This window comes from Osmerus eperlanus, chromosome 23 (assembly GCF_963692335.1).
Source record: "Osmerus eperlanus chromosome 23, fOsmEpe2.1, whole genome shotgun sequence".
Classification (NCBI taxonomy): domain Eukaryota; kingdom Metazoa; phylum Chordata; class Actinopteri; order Osmeriformes; family Osmeridae; genus Osmerus; species Osmerus eperlanus.
Genome location: NC_085040.1, coordinates 3,231,155 through 3,256,727, shown reverse-complemented (window position 1 = coordinate 3,256,727; position 25,573 = coordinate 3,231,155). Strand labels below are relative to the sequence as shown.

The 25,573-nt window shown below is 46.8% G+C and overlaps 2 protein-coding genes across 3 annotated transcripts; one reads left to right on the top strand and one right to left on the bottom strand.

The window, feature by feature from the left end:
* The first annotated feature begins 628 nt into the window (after window positions 1-628).
* On the top strand, window positions 629-9,455 carry slc16a13 (solute carrier family 16 member 13). 2 transcript variants are annotated; one of them, XM_062449769.1, is made up of 7 exons: window positions 629-821; window positions 2,545-2,590; window positions 4,187-4,411; window positions 4,641-4,784; window positions 4,963-5,225; window positions 5,737-6,271; window positions 6,826-9,455. In XM_062449769.1, the coding sequence occupies exons 3-7, from the start codon at window positions 4,189-4,191 to the stop codon at window positions 7,152-7,154; spliced, it is 1,494 nt and encodes a 497-aa protein (XP_062305753.1). In that variant the 5' UTR covers window positions 629-821; window positions 2,545-2,590; window positions 4,187-4,188; the 3' UTR covers window positions 7,155-9,455. The 2 variants fall into 2 exon arrangements, with proteins under 2 accessions (XP_062305753.1, XP_062305752.1); XM_062449768.1 differs by lacking the exon at window positions 629-821 and adding an exon at window positions 1,629-1,819.
* An 860-nt stretch (window positions 9,456-10,315) lies between these two features.
* On the bottom strand, window positions 10,316-24,811 carry acap1 (ArfGAP with coiled-coil, ankyrin repeat and PH domains 1). Its single transcript, XM_062449764.1, has 23 exons — window positions 24,092-24,811; window positions 21,987-22,044; window positions 21,297-21,416; window positions 20,907-20,960; window positions 20,698-20,756; window positions 20,273-20,456; window positions 19,297-19,341; window positions 18,979-19,074; window positions 17,759-17,833; window positions 17,430-17,542; window positions 17,050-17,101; window positions 16,763-16,863; window positions 16,545-16,656; window positions 16,044-16,246; window positions 15,794-15,863; window positions 15,563-15,657; window positions 14,823-15,013; window positions 14,481-14,531; window positions 14,161-14,336; window positions 13,828-13,937; window positions 13,022-13,132; window positions 12,795-12,856; window positions 10,316-10,990 (listed from the first exon to the last, which is right to left on the bottom strand). The coding sequence occupies exons 1-23, from the start codon at window positions 24,142-24,144 to the stop codon at window positions 10,893-10,895; spliced, it is 2,289 nt and encodes a 762-aa protein (XP_062305748.1). The 5' UTR covers window positions 24,145-24,811; the 3' UTR covers window positions 10,316-10,892.
* Between the last annotated feature and the right edge of the window lie 762 nt (window positions 24,812-25,573).

Genomic DNA, 25,573 nt, shown 5'->3' with positions numbered 1-25,573 from the left:
TAATGGAAAAAATACCCACAACACTTTTGTACACACGCATACAACTTGTATTATGCTCTGTAGCATAATCACCCTGCATAGTATCTGTATCCTGGAATATCAGGACATCCATAAAACTGCTTAACAATAACCATACCTGTTTGAACATTTACATTTAGTCATTTTAGCAGACGCTCTTATCCAGAGCGACTTACAGTAAGTACAGGGACATTCCCCCGAGGCAAGTAGGGTGAAGTGCCTTGCCCAAGGACACAACGTCATTTGGTTGGCATAGCCGGGAATCGAACTAGCAACCTTCTGATTACTAGCCCGATTCCCTAACCGCTCAGCCATCTGACTCACAAGTGTAAGCTATTGATTTAACGTTCCTAATAAAATATTTAAATCAACATATTAAGAACTTTGCGGAGGCTTGGTTTCCACCTTGAGCGCATGTTCGGTGTTGTTATGCTGTAGGTACACAATACGCTTATAACATATTATAATGAGGCACTGCGGATCAACAATATGTTGGGCAAGGGTCAAATTGCAGCCGGTTGGTTAACCAATAACTAAAGATTTGCAGTCGGCTTTCCTTGCAACAGCTTCCTACAATTACACAAATGATGTAAGCATTACCACGTGCATGGCTTGAGCGGTCTATATTTCGCCAGTGACATGCGCCTCAAGCCACGCAAGCTGTCACGGGCGCATCAGCTTTTGTGAAAATGGCACATTTCACCGAGCTATTCATTTAGGAATGGGATGTATGTATTATCGGTAAAATCCATGGCATCCTTGGCTATCCTGTTGAATGGGCTGAACAGCAGCACAGCACATGGGTGAGTGTAGGCTATATGCACAACGTTTCATAAGACACACGAGATCTCTGCAACTCGTCAAGGTTTATTGGCATTCACGGGTCAGATAGTCAGTGCCGTAGTTTATGACCATCGTTGACCATGCAGGCTCAGATTAATCATTTTGTATTATAGCCTCATTCCTCAGGAATATCCTGGTTTAAGTGCCGGGCACCAGCGCCTGGCACCAGCGCCTGCTTCAATACATGTATTGTTGTTACACTGTCGGTTTGCCATATAATAGCATATTCGTGCATGATAGATTGCAATATATGGTCAGTATAATAAAAAATAGGCTTCATTGAAAGATGGGGTGGTTTAGATTAGAACTTTAAATGGAAAGTCTACAGCATACGAGGGGCGTTCGAAAAGCACACGCTATACGCCTATCATAAAGACCACGTGAATACATGTAGTCTGTAGTTTGTCTAGGACTCTTACTGGGTAGCATATTGTCCATTCTTATCGCATTATAATCGGTAATGAGTACACATCATAGATTTATTATGATACACGCTAGCTGTCACATGATCACTAAACTCAATTGTGAGCAAATTAGACAATGTAAACTGTTTGTTCGGTTATAGGACTAGGTTATAGCCGAAATACACCGAGACAGTTTGCCTAAATATTCGTCTTTAACCGCGGCTGCACACAATAGACTCAAACCGCCTCTGTACAGATACTGTTGATGCTTTTTGCGCATGCGTGTTTTGTACATCGTAATCTGTCCCATTAACAGCTTTGGAAGCTTTCTGTCCTATTGGAAACTGTGAAGTGGGAGTTACTGACAGTGGGTGAAAGACAACTGTGCTATTATGCATTCGAATTAGTACTTTATAAAAGCACTGACATATACCTGTACTGTTCATGAGTTCATCCTAAACGTTCAGCCTACACATTGGTGGGACTTGACCACTTAGCTCTATCTTCCTTCAACTTCATCAAGCGCATAATTGAACCCGGAACGCAGATTACTGGTATGTGGGGGTCAAGTAGCCCATTGTACTCAACTGTGCTATTACTGTTATTTTCAAGTTGTATTATTTTAATTCATCTTAGTGATATATAGGACTCTCATTGTCTATACACCTGCATACTTATTTATACCAAAGTTAGCTATTACATTTGTGTTTGTGTGGACATGACTTATGACTGAGAAAATGTGCCACACTAGGATCTCAGCCAGGTCACGTTGATCTCCACCTAACTATTTAACTAGATTGCCTCTGATAGAGACACAGCTTCTAGAGTTTGTGCCCAACGTCTGGTTGTTGTACACTTGTGTCATTATTTAATAAGACTAGATTGTTATTCATATCCTTGGACACAATTTTAAAGGGTCTAGGCTAGAGTTATAAAAGTGAAAAAGTAATCAGTAAATTCTAGGACCTTGCTGGCCTTTGTGAGCCTTGTGGCAAGCCTGTCTACCTCTCTACCTGTGCTTTACGTAAATGAGTCAATAGAGTCTTCTGTAGAGCTTCAGAGAATCAGATGAGGACAAAAACTTCCTCCATAACTAAGTCCCTAACCTACTAATGATTCCTAATGGTGTTGGAATCATTAGCATTGGTCTAATTGAATAACGTGATCAGCCATTGGAGACGTCTGTTTGGCAGTGATATGTGTGTGTAGTGGGCTTGATCTTGGAGGGGTTGTTGGATATAATGAGTGAAATGATTTACCCCTGTTTTCCCTCCTGTAGCTTCAACAACACTGGATTCTTCTAGTGATCCTCCTCCTATTCACCGGTAGGAACCCATTTGTAGACTGTACATACACACACACTGTACAAATGGTTGTTTTGATCCCAGAGGTACTATTCAGGTGGTAAATGGGCCTTCAGCGAAAGCCCTGAGTCTTCATCAGTGACTCAACCTCAGGGGCACATTAACGTATGAATCCATCAGGTTTCTGAGCTCACTGGACAGTCCTGCACCGCAAGCTGTTCCTATACAGTTCAAGCAGGTAAACAAACCAGTTATTTGCTAGTGAGTGACTGCTGAATTTCGTCCCAGTCATTTCCTTGTCTCGTCTTTGTTTTCTTGTTGCGCACAAGTATTCAGATCCATTCGATTAGGAGGAGGAAGAACAAAAGCCAAAATCTATAGGCAGTCTTGAAGGGATTTTGTTTTAGATCCTTTTGTATTTAGTCTCCGGTATTGTTTTGTGTGATGTGACAACGAATATGACGCTATGGGATTCTCCATCAGAGCTGGTAAATGGTTAGTAATGGGTCCTAAGAATCTTGGCTCATTCAGGGACAGAATCTTTGAGAAATGATTCGCAGAAGATGTTTGCTGATGTGACTGATTCTCTTTATCCTCTGAATCATATCTAAACGTTTTGGAAAGCAAAACAACAGAGGAAAAGGAACAGGAAATATCATTTGAAGTCTCCATTACCCATCAGGAATGCCCTTTGGCTTGGGGCAGAATTACAGAAAGTTCTGACTGTTAATCCATCTTTTCATTCCTCTCAAGTACCTCTTGGCCTTGATCAACGAGCTGTGCTACAAAGTTCTCATTCTTTCTCTCTGCCTTCAAACTTTCTGACATTCTTCCACTCTCTAGTTTTAATGTCTATTATAGAGACAAAACATCTCTAATGGAGTTCTGGACCATAGTCAAAGGTTATGCTTGTTTTTCAGCTTGATTTTCGGAGCGCAGTTAGCTAGTGAACAATTAGCTGGTGATTGATGTACACCCCAAAAATGAACAGCCCTCATGAAGTAGTTGTTCCTAAGGTCACTCACACAGCCGGTAGTTTCTAGAAGCCCTCACAAGTTAAAGACGATACGTTCTCCTAGTGTCACTAGGATAGCTGTCACACTTCACCTGGTCTGAAATGTGAACATTTAGATAATGGAAAGACCAAAAGAAGAAGTCGATCTTATCTCATCCACACCTGCCGTAAACTTCAAGGAGGCCAATAAAGAAATACAAGCCCCGGCAGCGCTGATTGTGGCATGGAGCTAATCCTGTTCATCTCTGTAACGGAGGCATGCTGAGGCAGACGTTATCTGTTAGCTGTGACTTTATGAATGGAGACCAATTTGTGTGTAAACCGAATCCTCCTTCAAAGAAAAAACCTCAAAGAGTGCTGCGATAGTTAATGTTCAGATTAGAGCTGGTTACCACGCGGCTCCTCTCTGGACAGTGAGTGGGTGTTATTCCGAATCAACCGTCTTTTTATTTTGTGGCCCAACTGCCTGTCTCTCATTTCCCCTCTCCTACCGTCCGCCAGGGCTTTTACACCGACACGATTATGTTCAGTGTCAATCAAACAACCGATAAAACTTCTCAGTCAGACTAACTGCACCTCTACCCTGCTTATCTCCTCCCCAGCCATGTCCAAGTTCCAGCCCAGGCCCGCGCCTCCCCCGGAGGCTGTGCCAGATGGGGGGTGGGGCTGGGTGGTAGTGGGATCCCTGTTTGTGAGCTCGGCCCTGGTGTTCGGCCTGATCCGCAGCCTGGGCGTGTTCTTCGTGGAGTTTGTTCAGTATTTCGATGAGAGTGCCCAGGTCATCTCCTGGATCACCTCCATTGGGGTGGCGATGCAGCAGCTTGTCAGTAAGTACTAGCGGAGCAGGCAAGTGTGTGTGTGTGAGTGTGTGTGTGTGGATGGGAGCACAACCCTATGAAATCCATTTTATTATGATTTATTCTTTTGTCATATATTAAAAGAATAATTATCTTAAATTGTCCGTCTGTTAGGTAACTAGGTGCTTGTGTGTGTGTGTGTGTGTGTGTGTGTGCATGTCTGTGTGTGTGTGCACATGTCTGTGTGTGTGTACCCCAGGTCCTGTAGGAACAGCTCTGTCTTATGCCTATGGCGCCAGGCCTGTGGTGATGATGGGAGGGTTCTTGTCTGGAATGGGCTTCATCTTGGCTTCACAGGCCACCTGTGTCACACACCTGTACCTCACCATGGGTGTCATCTCAGGTAACACACACTTTTACACACACATATACCAGGCACTATTTGTACTTATGATTTCAACTCATATATGACACTATACTCTCTCTATTCCTTCCTTCTCTATCTCTCTTACCCATTATTCTCTTCCTCCCCCTCACATTTGTACACCTCTTTCACCCCCCCCCCCCCCCCCCCCCCCCAGGCTCGGGCTGGGCGCTGATCTTCACCCCCACCGTCGCGTCGGTCATGCAGTACTTCACGCGGCGCCGCTCTCTGGCCATGGCGCTGGGCTTCGCCGGCGTCGGCCTCTCCTCCTTTGCCTTCTCGCCGCTCTTCCAGCTGCTGGTGGACACGTACACCTGGCGGGGAGCCCTGCTCATCCTGGGGGGGCTCAGCTTCAACATGGTGGCCTGCGGGGCCCTCATACGGCCCCCGGGGGGCCCCAAGGTGGTGGAGGTGGTGGAGGTACGGACGAGATGAGGGGATTGTAGACAGGGGGAAGGAGCGGGTTGAGTAAATGACGAGCGGGGCTCTTGGGGGGATGATGTAATGCTGGTCGCCTGGTCTGAAAGAAGATGCGTAGCTGATCTGGGTTTTAGTTTTTACTGTTTGGAATGAGGATATAATTTTGGAGGAACAGGCAAATCCCTGGGGGGCCAGGAGTAGTAATTTGTGAAATCATGTGTACATATGTGGGTAGTGTTGACGTTTGTGTCTTGAGGCCTGTTTGGAATATGTACATAATTGTTCCATGTATAGTTTCAAAATCAACTCATGGCATTTATGTCAGTACTGGAATGTAATTTGTGTGTGGGGGTGTCTCTCTTTCTCTCGAATAGATTGACATACCGCTCTCTCTCTCTCCCTCTCCTCTCCCATGGCCCCGCCATCTTCTTCTCCCCACTTCTATCCCTCCTCCTCTGTATCCTCACCCCATCCCTCGCTCCCCACCGTAACCCCTCTCCCCCCATTCCAGGCGCAGTCCAACGTCTACTCATCCGCCTGCTCCTCCGCCCTCTCCAAGGCCTACGCCTACCTGGAGCTCTCCCTCCTCTTCCAGAGGCCCTTCCTCATCTACAGCCTGGCCATCACCCTCTTCAACTTCGGCTACTTCGTGCCCTACGTGCACCTGGTGGCCCACAGCCGCCACGAGGGCTTCTCCCAGTACCAGGCCGCCTTCATCATCTCCGCCACCGGCGTCACCGACATCGTGGGCCGCCTGGTGGCCGGCTGGTCGTCGGACCTGGGCCGCCTGCGTCTCCCCCACATGCTGTGCCTGTGGACGGGGCTGACGGGGCTGTTCCTGCTGCTGGTGCCGCTGGGGTCGCTGGGCGGCTCCTACCCGGGCCTGGTGGTGGTCAGCCTGGCCTACGGGTTCTGCTCGGGCGCCATGACGCCACTGGTGTTCTCGGTGGTGCCGGAGATCGTGGGCATGCGGCGCACGCTGGGCGCCCTGGGCCTGCTGCAGCTCATCGAGAGCGTGGGCGGGCTCCTGGGGGCGCCTGTGTCAGGTGAGGGGGGTGGGAGACGGGTGTGTGTACCGTCAGGTGAGGGGGGGGTGGGATACGGGTGTGTCTGTGGGAGGGGGGTTTAACCCTTGTGTTATCTTCGGGTCATTCTGACCCATCAGTCATTGTGACCCACCGTCGTATTGCGACAACTTTACCGCATACAAAAACAAAGTGAAGCATTTTCTTTTAACCGTTGGGCTGTCTCAGACCCCCCACATTGCGAAGGTTAAAAGAAAATTATTTTTATTTGTTTTTGTATTGGGTAAAATTGGGTAAACACAACGATGGTTCGTTTTGAACCTTTGGGTCATGTGACCCGAAGGCAGCACGAGTGTTAAAGGGGTTATGGGAAAGGAGGAAGGGTTGTTTGGTAGAAGTCACGGTAAGGGTGGACGTGTGTGTGTGTGTGGGGTGATACTGAAGAACATTAGATTAGAGGGGAGACTAAGGGGTATAACCGTGCCCATTGACCATAGCGTAATCTCTCTCTCTCTCTCTCTCTCTCTCTCTCTCTCTCTTCCCCCCCCCCTCCTCTCTCCCTCTTGCTGTCTCAGGTTTGCTGAGGGACATTACTGGGAACTACACAGCCTCATTCGTAGTGGCTGGCATTTCCGTCATCCTGGGCACCTTGGTGACGACCATGCTGCCTCGCTTCTTTTCCCGTACGGCCCCGCCTCCTCTGGCGAGCCCGAGGACCCCCGGCCAGGACACGAAAGACGCAGAGTCCGCACTGATGAAATCCCCTTCCTCCCTCACAGAGGGGCTCAACCACCTGGACACCCTCCCCTTCACTGAACCACAACTAGACCGCAGCAGTCTCAACCTAGACCGGGAGGACCTGCCTCTGAAGCAGGGCAGGACCGAGGTTGACAACAACTGCTGATTTCAGCCATGTCTGACAGAACCTCCATCAGCCAATAGTATCGCTGCCTTGTATGATGGGCCCTGTTCCATTGGGGGGCTTCAGCTTACTGGCGTTGAAGGGAGATGGTTCTGTCTGTGTTTCAGCTAATCAGGAAAGCATGTGACCTGTACACCCGGGGTGCTTTGGGGAAACCTTGACTGATGCCTTTTCTTTCTGCCTTTCTGTGCCAAGAAGTACTGGATTCTAAACATTCCTGTCAGGCACACACCCGCGCTAACACACTCGCACAAACAAACACACACAAAACAGTTTAAAGACAGTAGTGTAATGTTTTAACTACTGAAGCTATTATATGAAAATAACATCTGAAATGTAACTCAGAGTACTGGACAAAGGGTTGGCTGTTGCACCAAGGAAGTGACTGCAGGGAATGTGCTGTAAGGCTAAGTTTATTGCCCTGCTGAGACAGCCTGACGTATCATTCATGTTACGGTTGGGTTACTCTACATGAAGCCACGTGCGGTAGCTTTGGCCTTTTTGACGAAGGTCACATACCACAACCATAGCATCGTTTCAGTGTCCCTGTAATGTTTACACACACACGCTTGGGCAGTACGACTCAAAAAACGAACACTGGTCTGGAAAGATTAACTTGGGAGTTCTACTGCAGCGGTTTACGGAATGGGACTGTGCCCATATTGGTTTTGCTTTTGCGTGTCTTCTCAGGCAACCGTCCCTGAATGGAGACTGGGAACTGGCTTTACTTCCCGCTCTTTATCACAGAGGTATGCCAGGATGCTGTGTTAGAAGTAGTGTGGTTCAACTGTCTGATGCTTTTCTTTTTTAATCAAGGTGCTGGAATCACATTCATGACAATGGTTACTCTCAGGACATTAAGAATCCTCACCACCATAATTTTTCTATTGATTTTCCATAAGACGTGGAGTTATGACGACACATACACTTTTCTCTTCCTGGTTTGCAGCCAATCACCGGAGATCTGTCATGTGTCAGGCTCCTGACAGACCGGAGAACTTTCACCAAAGGAACTCTTTGCACTGAGTTACTGTTCAGGCTTACCACTGGACTTGCTGTCTATCCTTAGACTTGGGAAGGTGCGATGTGGTATGAAAGGAACAAATTACTGCTCCAAAGCTCAACTAACAATACAGAGCAATGCCAAGTGTCCTTTATCCACCATTTCCTAACTTTTTAATTGGATTGTTTTGGTTTATTTTCTATTTCCATCATAACGTAGTGTATAAATGACTTTGATGGCGGAGAAGGAGGTGTGGGAATGGGGTGGGTGGGCTATCTGTAGTTCAGAGTGCAGAGGACGGCACTAGGGCACTAGGATGTCACCTGTCCTCTGCATGTGGGGCAAAGTGACAGTGACCGACAGTGCATTCGCTGGGCCTCTGACTCCCTGGGGTGAATCGTTCACCCCAGGAATCACTGATTATCAACAGATGGATTCCTAGCTACACTACGGCCTTGGTGGGGAGAGGAATCTGGTCTGGTTGTCATGTCGAGTCATTGGCCCAAACCCCTCCCACCTCTTTCCATAGCAGCAATAGTGATTATAGAGGAAAGCAGACTACCTCTTCCCACACGGATATCCATATATCACTCTGTGGCCTTAAGGCCCTGGCACTAGCCCCACGCTGGGGAATACATGGAGGCAGAGAGATCCTAAATCAGCCATGAGTCCCTGGAACAACCAAGACAGAGAATAGAACATCTTGTTCAGCCTGCCAGAGTTCACTGGTTGTTCATCAGTGTGGTGGACTCTGATAGGGTAGCCACCCTACTAAGGGCCAAATGAAAACAGGTCCTGAAGTTAGGTAAATAGTCACACATCTCATCCAACCTCACTCCCAGTGAGGGAAGTAGTGATTGTAAGCTTAAAGCCTTCAGACGAGGTTAGCATGTTGTCCTCATCCATACCTGTTTTTGTGTTAGCTCTGATGCTTATAAGCATTGAAAACCCAGGTTTGGGGAGTGGGGGCAGTAAATCCTAGCATGTGAGCTTTAATACTCAGTGCCTGTGAAGCAAAGACTTGGGCTTTGTTAAGCATTTCTCTCTCTGTTTCTCTCTGAGAGAAGACCATATCCATGGAAATAAAAAAAACTGGGGTCAACAAACGAGCCCAAACATTTCTTAATACGCCAAGGGATAATGCTTGCAGTACAATCTTTCCTGACCAAAAACAATCACTGAATATTGTAGGATCAGTAGACATTTCACAATGATCTTTTTCAACTTACTACCTATTGTGTGCATTCTAATCATATTCAAGACCTACTAGACAGGGCTGGACTGGGACCAAAAAAAAAAACATTTTTGCTCAGACCGGCCGACCACAATCGGTCGGACTCTGAGCCTCTGCATCTGACACATGAAACAGAGGGAGAGCGGTTGAGCCTGTTAAGAGATGTGATTGGGCCAGCCCAGTGTCAGTATGGAAAATGAACCAATGGACCGCTGTCCCTGCTTTATGGGCCGGTCCCTGGCCAATTTTACGTTTATTTTATTAATTTTTTATCATATCGGCCCCAAGTGCATCGGCCCACAGGGCATTTGCCCGGTATGCCAGATTACCAGTCCAGGCCTGCTACTAGATATAGCCTACACTGTAGCTTGCATAGATTCAAGTATGTTTTTAATGATTCATCATACACTCACTGCCTATAGTGTCATGTAGTCACTTTGATTGTGATGTTTTGTACTAAGGTCTGACAGATTCATGGCCAGTCGTCATACGCGCTCTCAAGCACACCTAGACTTCAATCTTGGTGACTTGTGTGAAGCTGACTTGGGACATTTTAATGAGCAGATTTCTCTTTCTGACATTTTGAAAAATAGGCTACCTCATTGGCCTAGTTGAAGAACCTGTTTTTACAAATCCTTTGCTACAAATCAACTAAACCTTATGTGCTATATGTGGACATTATATATAAAGATTTGGGGGAATTTTGTGTACCATTTTAATAAAAAATAAGACCTACAGTATACATAGCAGTAACCGCTATTTTGGTCCCATATGAGACCTTAACATACATCACCACCTAGTGGATGTTGATGGTCAAAATATATGTCTAACCAGGCATCAATATCTTCACCCTTTATAAAGATTAAATCAAACGCACATTTGTATCCTCCATATAAACTGTACATGTGACTGAATAATAATTTTTATTTGTTTCAAATGTTCCCAGTACCATGGGCATTTGATAAAACAATCCAAATAAACACATTAAACATTAAAAATACATCCTGCAACTTTATCCAAAAAAACAAAATGTCATTTTATATGGGAAGCCAAATTAAATGAAGACAGGTGGATGATATTGTGTCATTCTGTGCGTGCTTATCCATTGCTGCGAATGGTTTGTGTGGGATATTTCTCCTCGTGGACTTTTGTGTTCCCACTTCAGTGCACTGGACCAGGAACACAACAGCCTCAGTGTTGGGTTGAAGTCATCCCCAGCTGGCCAGTGAGCTAACACAGCGGGATGCCAGCGAGCACGTGTGTGAGCGGTAGAGAGAGAGAGAGAGACAAGGTTACGCAAGGCCATGCAGGGAGACATGCCTGTAGCTGCTTATGTGCATGCATACATCCGGACTAGACGTGCGTCTGTGTCGCCACAGCAACATGTGTGCCTGGTCTCTGGAATCAATTCGAGGAAAAAAAAACGACCGGCGGACCGAACGAGGCGCCCACGGCTGGGCGCGCGGGCCGGCGACGGCAGCTTTCAAGTCTTGAAGTCGGTGCTCCGGCGTTTGAGCTTCTCTGGGTTGTTGGAGGCCATGTGGGAGAAGTCCCTGAAGATGTCGTTGTACATCTCATCACCTGGGAGGGGGGGGGGGAGACAGAGGAGGGGAGACATTAATCGTGACAGAAAGAGAAGTCCACGAAATTAGCTTATATCTGATCATCACCGACTGGAGGTCCTACAGGGCTTGTTTTGCCCTCTCTCAGTACCCATCTGTCCTACCAAGGGACAGATGGGTACTGAGAGGTTCCACAGGCATATGGCTCCTTCGATGCCGTTTCATCCGTGTTTTCTCAATACAGGCGTGAAAAGCAAGAATTCAGCACACGTATGTATTGACACACACACACACACACACACACATGGCACAGACACGGCACACACACTTTACCTGTTGCTCTGCCAGGCATGACGAGGCAGGACACACACTGCAAGCTGCAGAGGCCACTCAGCCATCTCAGTGGACTGGAGACATTAGCACGCAGACACACACACACACTTGTGCACACACACACACAGCGAACAGCACATGGACCACATGGTGTCATAAACAACTGACCAATCAGCATTGACATCGCTCTTAACCCCAATTCCAGTGGGATTGTACTTTTTGTTCTTGACCATCATCTTTAAAAATTGAGGGGTTATCTTTGTTTAAGCGGTGGGCTTAAAGTGACTTGGCAGGCATTTTTGGCCCCCATCCTAGCAGACAAGAATCCTTAAGTTGTCAAACGGAATCCACACAAGCAGCAAACATTTGAGCCTAGCTGTAAGAGTCCAAACGGAATGAAAGCTTAGACTTTGGAAAATTGAAAAGCTCCTGGTTCGGCCACACAGGGGGGGAGTCATTGCCCCTGACAGTGGCACGTCCTTGAGCACAAGCAAGAGCACACAAGACTAAAGGAACAGGGTGATACTTGAAGCACAACATTGTTGGAGAAGAGGAAACAGCTTGAAAAGGGTACAGTTGCAAAATAGATTCAAATGGACACCGGACAACCCAAAAAAAGGTTTTGAATTCAGCTTATAGAAACTGTTTGGTGCTTGGTAAGGCGTGGTGAAACAAATACACCATGTAAACCCATAACAAGCTGATTCCATCTTTTAGCCAAGTGGCAAGATGTATACATACACAGCAGGCAGTTCATACATGACAACAATGCTACGTAATACGAACAGACACAAACATACAGTGTTCACAAAGCGCACTCGACAGCCATAATACTGAGCTCAGGAGCTCTTTAACAAGTGCAAGATGACTTTGCGTTGTTTTGCTCAACATCAAAGTGCCGTGGGTACACTCCTCTGTGGGTGGGTACAGTTACATAAACGCCCCTCTCTCTCTCTCTCTCTCTCTCTCTCTCTCTCTCTCTACACATCCTCTTTTCATTGTCCCGAGATGGTCTTCCTCCCCCTCTTTTCTCTCCCATTTGAAAGCTACTCCCCTTATCCTCCTCACGGGAATTCTTCTGTGGCCTCCAAGTTGCTCTCTAGCCACACAGTGGAGAGAGACTTGTGTACCCTGTCCTTCCAATGTTTGTTTTAAAAAAATGTCGCAAGAACAGTCAATTTTTGACTGGAAGCATTCGTACAATGTCTGGGGATCATTCCGGTTGTTGCCTCCCCCCCCCCCCCCCCCCAAAAAAAAAAAAACTTTCCCTTGAAGTTCAGCCAATGTTTCCCGTTAGCCGATGTGTAGTGTTCGTACTTTGCCAGGGTCCATACCTCCTCTAATCTTACCGCCCCCACCGACTCATTCTGCCCCCCCGAGTGCCCACCCACTCAAGTGGTTCTTAAGAGCTTGGAGGCTCTTCCTGGTTTGTCCCATCCCACTTCCTGTCCCCCCGCCCCCTCCCCCACCACCCAGGCCCCCCGAGTGACCTGGTTGGCCAAAGGCTCCGTCCATCTCGCGCATCTCCTTGTTCATCTTGTGGAGCCTCAGCCTGTTAGGGAGGAGAGGAGGAGTGAGGGTCTACACCTTGTCACCCAAAGGTTCCTCTTACAGACACTCACAAAACACTAAATGTACAAGAATGCTCTCATCCCCCCCCTCCCCCCATCACACTCTCCTCCTTGTTCCCCCCCCCCTCCTCCCTTCCCTCACTCACAGTGTGACGATGTCAGCATTGGCCTCGTCTACGGCGATGGTGATGGGGTCCTTCTGGTCCTTGTCTCTGGCGTTGTAGTCCGCCCCTCTCTTCAGGAACAAACACACCAGCCTGAACAGTCACAACAGAATCAGAAAGGGTTTTAATCGCCATGAAAGTTTGCACAGACAAGGAATTTACTTTGGCAGGAGGGTGCATACATTCAACATATAGGAGTAAATAAGTAAATAAGTGGTGTAAGTTTAAACAAGTCTAACTATACTATACAAAAGGTGCAAATTCTAATGAACTAATACTAACTATGTAAGATAAAATAAATATAACGTTTAAAATAGCTATAATGTACAATATTAAAAAAAAAAATACAAATAGGGTGCTTAGTGCAAATATGACATGGGTGCAAAATGGCAAGGATGCAATATATGGCAATGGTTTAAAATCTGTGGTTTAAAGTCTGTGTAAACCCTTGGCCTTGTTGAAGAGGCCAGTGGCAGATGGAAAGAAAGAAAGTTGTTGTGGCGTGAGGTTTTGGTCCTGATGCACCACAGCCTTCTGTCAGAGGGGAGTGGCTGAAACAGAATGCGTCCAGCGTGGAAGGAGTCGGCCCCAATCTTCCTCGCTCGCTTCAGGGTTCCCGAGGTGTGCAGGTCCTCGAGGGTAGGCAGATTGCAGCCAATCACCTTTTCAGCAGTGTGTCACCTTTTCAGCAGTGCTGAAAGTCTAAGTTAGTGTGTGTGTGTGTGTGTACTGTATGAAGTGAGTGTGAAAGAAACAGACAGAGAGAGAGAGTGTTAACCCCTTCCTACCCTGTGTGTCCCAGTATAGTGGCGTGATGTAGAGGTCCTCTCCCATAGTTGTCTGCCTGGTTCACATTGGCTCCATTCTGGAGCAGGAACTCGCACGCCGCCAAGGCATTCTAGGATGCAGGGGGAGTGTAAGTACAGCACACACCCACACATCCACACACACCCACACACACCCACCCACACATCCACACATCCACACATCCCCACACATACCCACACATCCACACACACCCACACACACCCACACACCCACACACACCCACACACACCCACACATCCACACACATCCCCACACACCCACACACACCCACACATCCACACACACCAGCTCACCGATGTGACTGCCTGGATGAGCGGGGTGCTGGACTGCTCCATGGCGTTGACCCAGTTGACGTCGGCGCCGTGGGCCAGAGCGTCGGCCATGACGGGGAAGTGCTGCAGGGCGGCGGAGCGGTAGAGCAAGGCCCCGGGATGAAGACCACTCAGGTCCTCCTCGTTTTCCTCCTCGTCTGGGGAGCCAATCGGGCTGGTTAGTTGAAGAATCGACCGGTTCGGTCGCAGTCCATGGCAAGTGTTCGGTGTGTGTGTGAAGGTTGACGGTTAAGTACGCCTTTTTTAGTGTCATTGTTTTGATTGGGGTGTGTGTGTTTCACCTTTGTGAAAGTCCGTATTGTTCTTCTGGACAAGGTCGCTCTGACTTATTCCTGAGAGAAAAGAGAGAGAGAGAGAGAGAGAGAGAGAGAGAGAGAGTCACATGCCATGACTTCAAAGGTGGCTACAAGATTACCGGTTTATCCTGCTGATTACCACAATACACACACACAGGGGTGTGTCTGTTTTGCTTCATTCCCTGCTCTGTCAGCATGTGTGTGTGTGTGTTTGGGAGTGCGCGTTTGTGTTTGGAAATGTGTGTATGTGCCTTTGAGTCCATGCATGCAGGAATTCCTTTTGTTTTCCTTTGCGTGTGTGTTTGTGTATGTTCTCGGGTCCAGAACCTGTGAGTCGGGGAAGAGTGGCGCGGCTGGGTTTGGGTTTCAGAGCGGGCCGGGGGGTGAGGCCCTGGGTGTTGGTCCGGTTCCGCCGGGCGCTGGAGCGGCGGAGAGGGGGATTGCGGCCCGTTTCCGGAAGCTTCTGGATGAATTTCTTCTCTACGTATTTGGAGCGTATCCATGACTCCTTATCCCCTCTAAGGGGAGAGGAAGAGAGTGAGAGAGACAGAGAGAGACAGAGAGAGACAGAGAGAGAGAGACAGAGAGAGACAGAGAGAGAGAAAATAGGGGTTAACAAAAAAACATGTCATCATAGAAGCCCTTCCACTTTCAAGTACAAACCATCAGGAAACTAAAAACACATGCGATGAAACACACAGCTGCAGAGCACGTTTCCGGGGGACAATTCAGTTACGACACCAACCAACCATGTACCTGTGCAACTTCCTGTCTGTGCAGCAGAGAGAAGAAAAGAGGAAGTCAGAAAACAGAACTAGAGATGATGCTGTTAGATAAAATGGAGGGATAGAGAAAGGGGAAAGAGTTACTGTACAACCGACTAGCAGTGACAGTTCAGTTTTGTACTGAAGTCCTAAATGTGTGCTTGCAATGACAACCTGTAACCACCGGAGGGGACTGAAGAGCACCTTTTCATATTCAACGCTTTTCACCAAGCTTAGCCAATATCTTTCTCCACTTTGGGTCTGAGGAATGAAAATGAAGGTGTAGGGAATTGTAGTTCTTACCTGGGGCTGGAGGGTTGGGGCTTCTTGATGGTGATCTCATCAATGCGTGCCTCGTAGATCCTGTTGATGGCCGTGTTTCCCAGCTCACACATCAACTATGGGAACGAGAGGAGAAGGGACCATGAATCTATGCGTGAATCTATTAGCACTGGTGAAGGAATGAAGAATGCAATGCAATAGCAGGAAAGTGCGGCCTGCAGTCCATTATGCGTACGATGTGACGGTGCTCACCTTGACCAGCTCTGGCTCCCAGGAGTCCAGCGTGAGAGAGCGCACTTTGGAGAAGTGAACTCCCAGACTCCTGTCAAAGGCAGAGCGGGGGGGAGGGAGGGGGGGTACCTGGTGAGATGTGCTGGTGAACGGTGAACCGTTTGTGTGTGTGTGTGTGTGTGCTCACAAGAGAGGCATAGAGAAAGAGAAAAATGGAGAGAGGGCGGCGTACGCGCGTGCCGTACTCGCGTGCCGTACTCGCGTTACGCACCTGTGGATGCCTGAGCAGACGATGCAGAGGGTGATGCCCAGGTTGATGGAGGCCCAGTCTGGTCCGGGCTCCCCACAGTCACAGCACTGCATGTTCCCTGGGAGAGCCTGGACCTCCAGCAGAGCATCGCGAGCAGGCTTGACCTGCTCCCCTCCCCCACCCCCACTCACGCTGCCCACCGACACCGAGCTGCAGCGTTCCCTCTGAGGGACACAGACACACAAATATAGAGAGTTAGAGTGGGATTTTGCTCTTTTTCTACATAGCATATGTACAGTATATGCTATATGTGTGTTTTCTCACAGGGCTGTGTGTGTGTGTGTGTGTTTTCTCACAGGGCTGTGTGTGTGTGTGTGTTTTCTCACAGGGCTGTGTGTGTTTTCTCACAGGGCTGTGTGTGTGTGTGTTTTCTCACAGTGCTGTGTGTGTGTGTGTTTTCTCACAGGGCTGTGTGTGTGTGTGTGTTTTCTCACAGGGCTGTGTGTGTGTGTTTTTTCTCACAGGGCTGTGTGTGTCCTCTCTGTGGTCCTGGAAGGCTGAAGCTATGCTGTTCTGGACGGCACTGATCCAGGCCTGTTGCTGCCTCTCTGAATCTGCCTGTAACAGACAGCTCCTACACACACACACACACACACACACACAAGATTACAGGATTACAGTATGCCACAGGCCTTAATAGAGTGGGTCTTAATAATCAGCACACATGCCTGGAGACTCACTTGGAAGGAGAGACCACTTCAAAGCAGAATCGCCTCTCGTTGTCAGCGAAGGGCTTGACTGTACACAAACGCAAATCCTCTACTACAACGGTAGGCTGGTCCTGGGAGAGAGATGGGTCAGTGTGTGTTGGTAATGTGTATGAATATGTTTGTGTGGGTACGTGTGTGCATTCATGTGTTTGTATGCGTGGGTGCGCTGAATATCTGTTTCTTTTTGTCTTTTTGAAAGTGTTAACGTTTGCTATTAAAATGCATGCCAAATAGAGCTGCACTTCGAAAAGATTCACCTTGAATTTCTTCTGATACACCAGCTGATTTTTTTTTATGGAGAACCAACGCCTGGAGTGGGGAGAGAAGATGAAAAGTCATGGAATTAATAATGTAGCCTTCTGAGTCATTGGGATTCAATCCACACAAGCTAAAACCCCTCAAACTTCCTTTGTTAGGGTGAGAAAGGCCAGTATCTTGACCAGGGATGAAACATAAAGAGAATTAGGGAGGAGGAGAGAGAGGGATCGATAGAGAGAGCAAGGAGTCATACAAAATGCTAAGAAAAGGAAAATGATGCCAAAAATGAATGATGAAAGTGGAAACAGAGAGAGAAAGAGTAAGACAAACAACCCATGTGTGTGTGTGTGTGTATGTGTGTGTGTGTGTGCATGCGTACCTGCTCCAAGTCTTAAAAGCGTTGCTGGCTCTCTTGTACAAGTAGCCCTCCATGGCAATACCATTAGCAGCATCAGCTCTAAAATCCATGATTGAGTCATCGTATGACACATCCTAGAAACAGCACGCATGCCCAGACACACACACACACACAGACACTAAGAATGAACGTTGGTATAGGGATATAGTGTGTGTCAGTTTTAGATGTCAGTGGTATGTTCATCAGAAAGTGAGGTCAGGCATCATAATCTTGAGACTGGCAGCATAGAATAACATTTTCAGTAACAGTATGTTCTCCAGTCATGTTAAAGTGAAAGTTATAGAGTTTACTTTTTTCTTGATGGCGGCATGTCTTTGTTCCATGTCCCTCTTCTCTCTGGCGGAGTTTAACACCAGCTGAGTGTGCTGTGGGAGAGACACACAGAGACACAGAGAGAGAGAGAGAGAGAGAGAGAGAGAGAGAGAGAGAGAGAGAGAGAGAGAGAGAGAGAGAGAGAGAGAGAGACAGAGAGAGACACATAGAGAGAGAGAGACACACAGAGACACACAGAGAAAGAGAGACACAGAGAGAGAGAGACACACACACAGAGAGATAAAAAGATAGAGGACTTATTGATGGGGCACTTGTGAAACAAGGCTAAATAATAAAACAAATAAACAATGCCCACTTTCAGGCTCCCTTCTCTCTCCATTTCTCCAGTACTGTTTTCCATTCTGCCTGGCTGCTTACAGATAATCAATAAATGGTTGCCTGCATTGTGGATGTGTAATTTATTGACATCAATTCAGAGTTGACGAAACCTCCGAAGGAATGGCAGAGGGTGCTGGGATATGAGGGTGAGGACACAGACGGGGAAAGGGAAGAGGGTCAGTGAAGGGAGAGGTGGAAGGGGGCAAGAAAGGTCACTTGAGTGTGGAAAAGAGAGGAGAAAGGGTACGACATGGAGGAAGGACGATGGGAAGGGATGAGAGAGAGAGAGAGAGAGAGAGAGAGAGAGAGAGAGAGAGAGAGAGAGAGAGAGAGAGAGAGAGAGAGAGAGAGAGAGAGAGAGAGAGAGAGAGAGAGAGAGGGAATTACAAGATCGGACGTGTCAGATTTTGGTCAGCTTTCAGGTGGAGGTCAAAAGACTGCGTCGGACTTCCTCTGCCTCAAAAGAGAACGGGAAGGGTAAAAGTGCCGAACCTCGCTAAACTTCCTGTCTTCTGTTGAGGAACCACATAGGACATTGTTGGATGCATGACAATAAACAATATATTTTCTCTCTCATTTCCCTCTCTCACTCTCCCCCCCTCTGTATGATTGAGATACATGGATACAGAGACAGACAACATTTTACAATTTCCTGTTAAAGTAGGAAGAGAGGCTGTAGTTTCATCTGATCAGTGAAAGTGACAAACACACACACACACACAGCATCGTGTGAAATGTTTCCTGTTAAACAGACACCGCCTCTTTTAAGTTCCTCTGTGTCTTGCTCTCTCCATCTGTCTCTTTCTTTGTCTCTTATTCTGTCTCTTTCATCCCCCACCTCCTCCTCTTATTCCCGTACCTCTTCACTCAGGGTGCGTCGATAGTCGTCCAACTCAGAAAGAGACTCGTGGCCCTGCTGGAAGAACTGGGCCTGGGCCTCCATCAGAGACAGCATCTGACAGGGCAACAGAACTAATCAAAACAGCCGGGCAAGAAGCCAAACATCACAGTGACGCACAATGAGTCATCACACCTCATCGTACACCTTAGGGCCTCAACACCCTAACAACAACACATCCATCTCCCAAGTGCAGAACCTTAGCTCACAAAACTAGCAACTTCATCAAGCGCACAAGAACTTCTGTCAAATTTGGCCACAGCAACTGAGCAAACTCACCGCCATCAAAATGTCCGTCTTTTTCTTGGCCTCGATTACGTTGATCTAGGAGAGACAAGCATCAAGTGAGGGAAACACATTTGTTTTTGTGCCTGCTAGCTATTAGTGACTAGAGCTGGTTATGCTGTGTATTTATAGCTGACAGTCTGTAGGGAAGCCTTGGGGGAAGGCTGTTCTCATTCATAACAGCCCAATCATGTCCCTAAACAGTGTTTCTGTTGCATATTTTATCAACGCCGTTTGTTAGGCCCAAGTCTCAAAACAGCAGTTATGCAACAGACTCCAGCAAAAGCTTTACATGGAGCTGATTCCAGACCGTTTTTAGATGAAGCTGTATGGCAAGCAACTTTCCATTATACACCTTGAATGTGGGTGTCTGTGTTTACGTGTTCCTGACAGGAGAACTCACGGTATGTGTGGATTTAAATGGGACTGTTTAAACGGAGTGGGTTTGCACTGTATGTGTGTAGTTAGCCCCACCCATCTGCCATGAAACCAATCAACCATACTTATTTTTTCACACAGCGACATACAGCTTGGTACAGCAGGGTACCATCAATCACCTCATCCAGCAACAAACTGTATGCTACTGTGACGCTACAAGATTCTGTCTAGCAAAGTACATTTTTTTACATTTTAGTCATTTAGCAGACGCTCTTATCCAGAGCGACTTACAGTAAGTACAGGGACATTCCCCCCGAGGCAAGTAGGGTGAAGTGCCTTGCCCAAGGACACAACGTCATTTGCACGGCCTGGGAATCGAACCGGCAACCTTCTGATTAATAGCCCGATTCCCTAACCGCTCAGCCACCTGACTCCTTAAGTAGCGTAGTACAAGGTAGCACACCCCACTGCATGACTGTAGAGCATGGTGGAGTCGTTTAGTACTTTGTGGTATGGTATAGGGTTCACTAGTCTTACTTGGCACATAGCAGTACTAAGTCTAAAACCAGTCCCAGCCTGGTCCCAGTCTGACCTGCAGCACGTAGTCCAGCGCCCCGGAACGGAACGTGCGCCGTGCGTGGAGGAGGGTGTGGCTGGCCTCCTCCACCTCGTGCTGCTTGCCTCGGGGCACCTGAGCGTTCCGGCTCAGCGCCGTCTCCAGGCTCTCGCTGCCACGCTCAAACTCCTTCCGCACATCCTTGAAGCGCCGCACATCCCTGGGAGGGGGGTTGACAAGGGGGGGGGGGGGGGGGGGTAGCGGGTAAGGGGGGGGGAGGAACAAAGGAAAGAGAAGAGAGAAAGGAGAAGTTGGAGAGGAGAGCATTACACTGCCAAGGAGTGGCCCCACCAGACCAGATGTGTGGCTGAATTAGGTAAGAGGCTGAGACAGGATTAGCTCATGTTGGCCTAAGACAACAAATTGTGCATGAGCCAGATGAATGATCCAAAACAACTCACTCCTTCACAAACGTCTGCAGTTTCAACTTGACCGACTTCTGTGTGTTCTCGATGACCTCCTGCGGGAGGTAGATATATAGGGAGAGAGGAGATTCAATGAAATGGCTCTTTGGACAACAACGAAAAGTCACACACGTGGATAGGAGAGAATTTTTTTGAACGTCTTTTTTGTCAACTTTGCTATGGTGGAAAGATGACGACACACGCACCCCTTGGGCTTCCAGGATGACCGACAGCTTCTTGGAGAACTTCTCCAAACACTCCTGCGGAAAAGGTGAGCAAATACATTTCCCCTAATGCTTCATTTCACTCATCGGTTGCTATTCACGGCTATCTCCAACATCAAGGATGAGCATTATCAGAGAAGAAACATCCTTCATTTGTTTAGACCACTGCTGAATGAACAAGACTGGCTCGACAAGAACAAGGAATGTGTCTGAATCTTTTTTTTTTCTTTTTCTTTTTTTCTTTAATTGAAAACTGAAAAAAAGGCGTCAATGAGAAGCACGCATGGGAAATGATGGCTATGACTAAGCAGTTTGATGACATGCCTGACTGATCCCAAATCAGTTGACAGCCCGGTGAACCTGTGAACTCACCTTCATGGAGTCATCGTCTGAACAGTTGTGTCCTAGCTCCTTGAGACCCGTGACAAAGCTCTTGCTGGTCTGGCAGTAGGCCTTGCCAGCTTCTAGCATGGAGTGGCATTGTTTCACCAGCTACACACAGACACACACACATGTGCCACAATGCAGAGACACGCACATGCACAGCCCCAATTGTACGTGCATAAACACATACGCATACACAGAGACACGTTTGCACACAAATACACACACACACAAACACACACAGGATACAAACATCTCAGCTGAGCGAGAGGCACACAGTCTGCTTGGCATAACATGAAGTACTATCATCATCATCAATTCAGTGATTAATAAACTATAGTGATGAATACCAAGAGCAAGGATATCATGTGCTCTTTGGGAATATAATATACTATTTATAATAAATATACATTATATAAGGGCTACTTCATTAACAGGCATATTCTATTGTGTGAGATAACAATTGACTGAAACGATAGCAGGTGCCATTTAAGGGGAATTAAGTATCAAAAGAACAATGTGTGGTTGAGTCGTGTTAGTTTGGTTACAATTGGGTAGGGAAGCAAAAATATACACCATTTCCCCTCAGATCAGGTAAAATGACACCAACTAGCTCTCACTTCATATTAGAACATTCTTTAGAGGTCAGATGCGTGTGTGTGTGTGTGACATTCTCACCTTGTCTAACCGTGTCTCTAGTTCACTCACATCTCCCTCAACCACTTCTATAGCAGCCCTGGAACAAAAACACAAATGCACACCAACAAATAAACACAAACACACACATCAGGAACTGTGGGGTGCAAGTCTCTGACTCAGTATCTCTCCTCTGTCTTTCTCGCATCAACGGCTCTCGCTTGTGGTTTCCGCTACCTTAGACACCACCAGCGATATAGACACAGAAACGGCAGAAAGGAAGACATGAGAGAAAGGAGAGAGATAGAGGGGAGAGAGAGGTATAGAGACAGTGTATCTGAGAGACAGATGCATATATAGGAGAGGGAGAGAGAAAGACACAGAGAGAAAGACACAGAGAGCGAGAGAGAGAGAGAGAGAGAGAGAGAGAGAGAGAGAGAGAGAGAGAGAGAGAGAGAGAGAGATGGAAAGAGAGGGAGTGAGAACAGACAGTGTCTGTTTATGTGGCCTGGTAGAGGAGAAACAGAAGATCCAGGGCCTGGGTCAGTTCAGGATCATTCATATTGAAATGGGCCTGACCCAACGTGACAGGAGTGTTAAAACTGAACCACTCGTCTCTGCAGGAACGGGTCTAAAGGAAGGGAAGAAAGATAGAGACAGAGAGAAACAGAGACAACGAGAGAGAGAGAGAGTGAGAGAGAACAAGAGAGAGAGAGAGAGAGAGAGAGAGAGGGAGAGACAGACCAAGAGACAGACCAAAAGAGAGAGAGAGAGAGAGAGAGAGAGAGAGAGAGAGAGAGAGAGAGAGAGAGAGAGAGAGAGAGAGGTAGAGTGGAGAGAGAGAAGAACACGTGTTCTTGGTAAAGGCCACTGAATTAAATTAAAAGAGAGAGAGGAAAGAAAGAAAACCCTGAAAAGGCCAAAGAAAGTATTGTTGAAGAATTGAAAAAGGCCTGTGTCATTAGGAAGACACATCATATTCATTACTCTGAAAGACAGTACAGCTGAATGTGTGTTTGTTAATGTGGGGTTTGAGTGTGCATGTGTAGGTTTGCATCAGTGAGTGAGAAACCTTACGTTTCTGTGGCCATTCAGCCCTAGAAAAACGCACTTCCTGTCCCTGTTTATCATCTTACTATCTCTTGACTGACTTCCTGTTCCACTGTGCGGACGACATAACCCGCCTCCTCCCCCGGCAACCTAGCAACGGGAGGCAACGGTTTGAGGCTTTGCGGGAGTCTGTTTAAGGTCCTTACGGTTTATATTAACTGTCACTCTTCTCTCTTCATTCAATGTGCTTCCTCTCTAAAATCTCTCTTTCCTCTCTGCCTCCCTCTGTTTGTAAGCATAAACTCCTCCGTTCTGGACACAGAGTTTGGCCTACTTCTTCTCCACCCTCCTCCCCCATTCTTTCTACCCTCCGTTCTCGGTCAAGACACCTCACCACTACAGCATGCTCCACTGCCACAAGTCAAACTTTCCGTCACTGTGTGGGCCTCGTAAGAGAAATAAAGAGAGAGACAGAGAGAGAAAGAGAGTAAAGGGAGAGCACACTTCATTTACCATGCCATGTAACTCCTTGTGAACGACATGCCAACAAACTATGGAGGCACACCCAAGGCATCAAACCCATTTTATTAGCCACACTGAAAACCAACTGGAAACGCAATTCTCCTTTGATATACTATGTGCTGGGCTCCTTTTTATGTTCAACATATTTTCATTGTAGCAGTTAAGGCGGAATTGACCTTCAAGTAAAAGAGCTGTATCTGCATGAAACAAAGGTGATCACATTTTTGTGAGATAGTAACAACAACCTGTATTTGATACAAAATACATGCAGTTCATAAGTATGAGTGGGTGTCAGTAATGTCATTCTGCTGCTATAGGCCTGAGGAGCCCACTGCCATGAACAGTAATTTCATTGCAGTAAAATGGAATACATCCGATACACTTGGCTTTGTCACGTGAACTACCTGTTCAGGCTGTACTCTTCACAGTACTTCACAGAACTTCTCTGAGCAGGCTTGAAAAGATAATAGTCCAGAATGTTCACATCATAATAGTATGTAATAAATTATCTCCTAATTTAGACATTCTCATATTGGTATTAGCGTAAGACAATGATTATTTGGTTAATAGCTTACCTGAAGCGCGGAGAGTCTTTCAGACACTCTTCAAAGTCCAGTTTTACAGTCATTTTTCAGCAAGTTTGCCACTGATTTCACCAATAACTCAACTATTTCACGTTCAATACTGAACGTGACATGGAAGACAGGGCTTGGTCTTCTGATGTCTTTTTGAATATCTTACGTTAACATGTTCTATGACCTTTAGATTACACCAATTATATTCTTAATTCTTCATATCCAACATGCCTCACAACTTTGTTGCCCAGGCGAAATACGTTTCAGACTGGATATCTTGTTCTGATAAATAGAGGACTACGGTCTGGATGTCTATTGACATAAATACAAGCAGTGCATGTTACACTTATATTATTTTTAACGCACGTGCATACATACTTTGTTTCACAAACAAATGTCTCAAAAGTGTCCACTAAAAGATTGCCGCCAGGCTATTTCCTTGTAAAATAATTAATCCAACAAAAACACGAAGACGACAACGCTAACGATCAAACGATCTGTATCATCTCCCTAGAGGACCCCCGGGGTGCCGAAGTTGACACTGAAACGATTTTCTCTTTCCGATCGCTGTTTCTCTTGCTGCTCGGGTCCTCCCATACTCTCACTATTTCCGGGTGTGCTTGGTCCCTATGCTCTCATGGCAAAAGCGAGCCAGCTCGCGGGGGAGTTTACCTAACCTTCTTGAATTTGACAGTTTTCTCTTGGAGGCGGGTCTGTAGAAGTGGACTGTGTGGTAGAATACTGTTCTGTGGTAGGGTGAGAAGTAGCCTACTTCTCATAGTATATTTCGGGATTCGTTACATAACGAAGTCCAATTTATTTAGGATGATATCGACTCAATATGTATTCCCAAATGAATGAGTTTAAGGTTGATATTGCTTGTTCTGTGCGTTGCATTGCAACGCTCTAATTATGGTGTTATGGGTGTGTAATCAAGTTTAGCAACCTCCTTAAACCCATAAACTGACGCTTGAATGCCCCCCCCCCACACACACACACACACACACTAACCTTCTCCTTCAAGTCTAAATTGCACACTAAAGCTACATAAACCTTGAAATTTCAAAATAGCTGAACACCAGCTTTATCGCAGCATGCAGTGCTATGTAACCAGATCTGCCCGCCTTCCTCAGCTCGTCTGCGGTCGAGTGTCCTAGAAACAGCTGTAATTACAGCGGCTAAAGGACTCTCTTCGTCATTTATGTCTTATGCAAATGCACAGGCATGCACACGGGCTGCAATCAGAGCATACACACACACACAGACAAGTACATTCCTTCTATCCGTTCTTGTCACAAACACTCACACAGCTGTCATCATAACACAAAGTAATGTGTCACATTGTCACAGAGAAGGCTAACTAATGTTTGAGCATTTTTGAAAAGCTAAATGGACAGCACAAACCGCCGGTTATACAATTTTTTGTAAATCACATCCATAACCAAGTAAACTCTTGCATTTTCAAATGACAAGTGAGTTACA

What these genes read in the sequence shown, in the direction of transcription:
- slc16a13 (XM_062449769.1), top strand. Translation starts at nt 4,189, where the DNA reads ATGTCCAAGTTCCAGCCCAGGCCCGCGCCTCCCCCGGAGGCTGTGCCA. An exon ending in AGGTGGTGGAGGTGGTGGAG is followed by an intron (nt 5,226 to 5,736) that starts GTACGGACGAGA and finishes CCCCCATTCCAG; the next exon opens with GCGCAGTCCAACGTCTACTC. An exon ending in CCTGGGGGCGCCTGTGTCAG is followed by an intron (nt 6,272 to 6,825) that starts GTGAGGGGGGTG and finishes TTGCTGTCTCAG; the next exon opens with GTTTGCTGAGGGACATTACT.
- acap1 (XM_062449764.1), bottom strand. Translation starts at nt 24,144, where the DNA reads ATGACTGTAAAACTGGACTTTGAAGAGTGTCTGAAAGACTCTCCGCGC. An exon ending in GTCTGCTCAGGCATCCACAG is followed by an intron (nt 15,864 to 16,043) that starts GTGCGTAACGCG and finishes TGCCTTTGACAG; the next exon opens with GAGTCTGGGAGTTCACTTCT. An exon ending in TCATCCAGGCAGTCACATCG is followed by an intron (nt 13,938 to 14,160) that starts GTGAGCTGGTGT and finishes CCTGCATCCTAG; the next exon opens with AATGCCTTGGCGGCGTGCGA.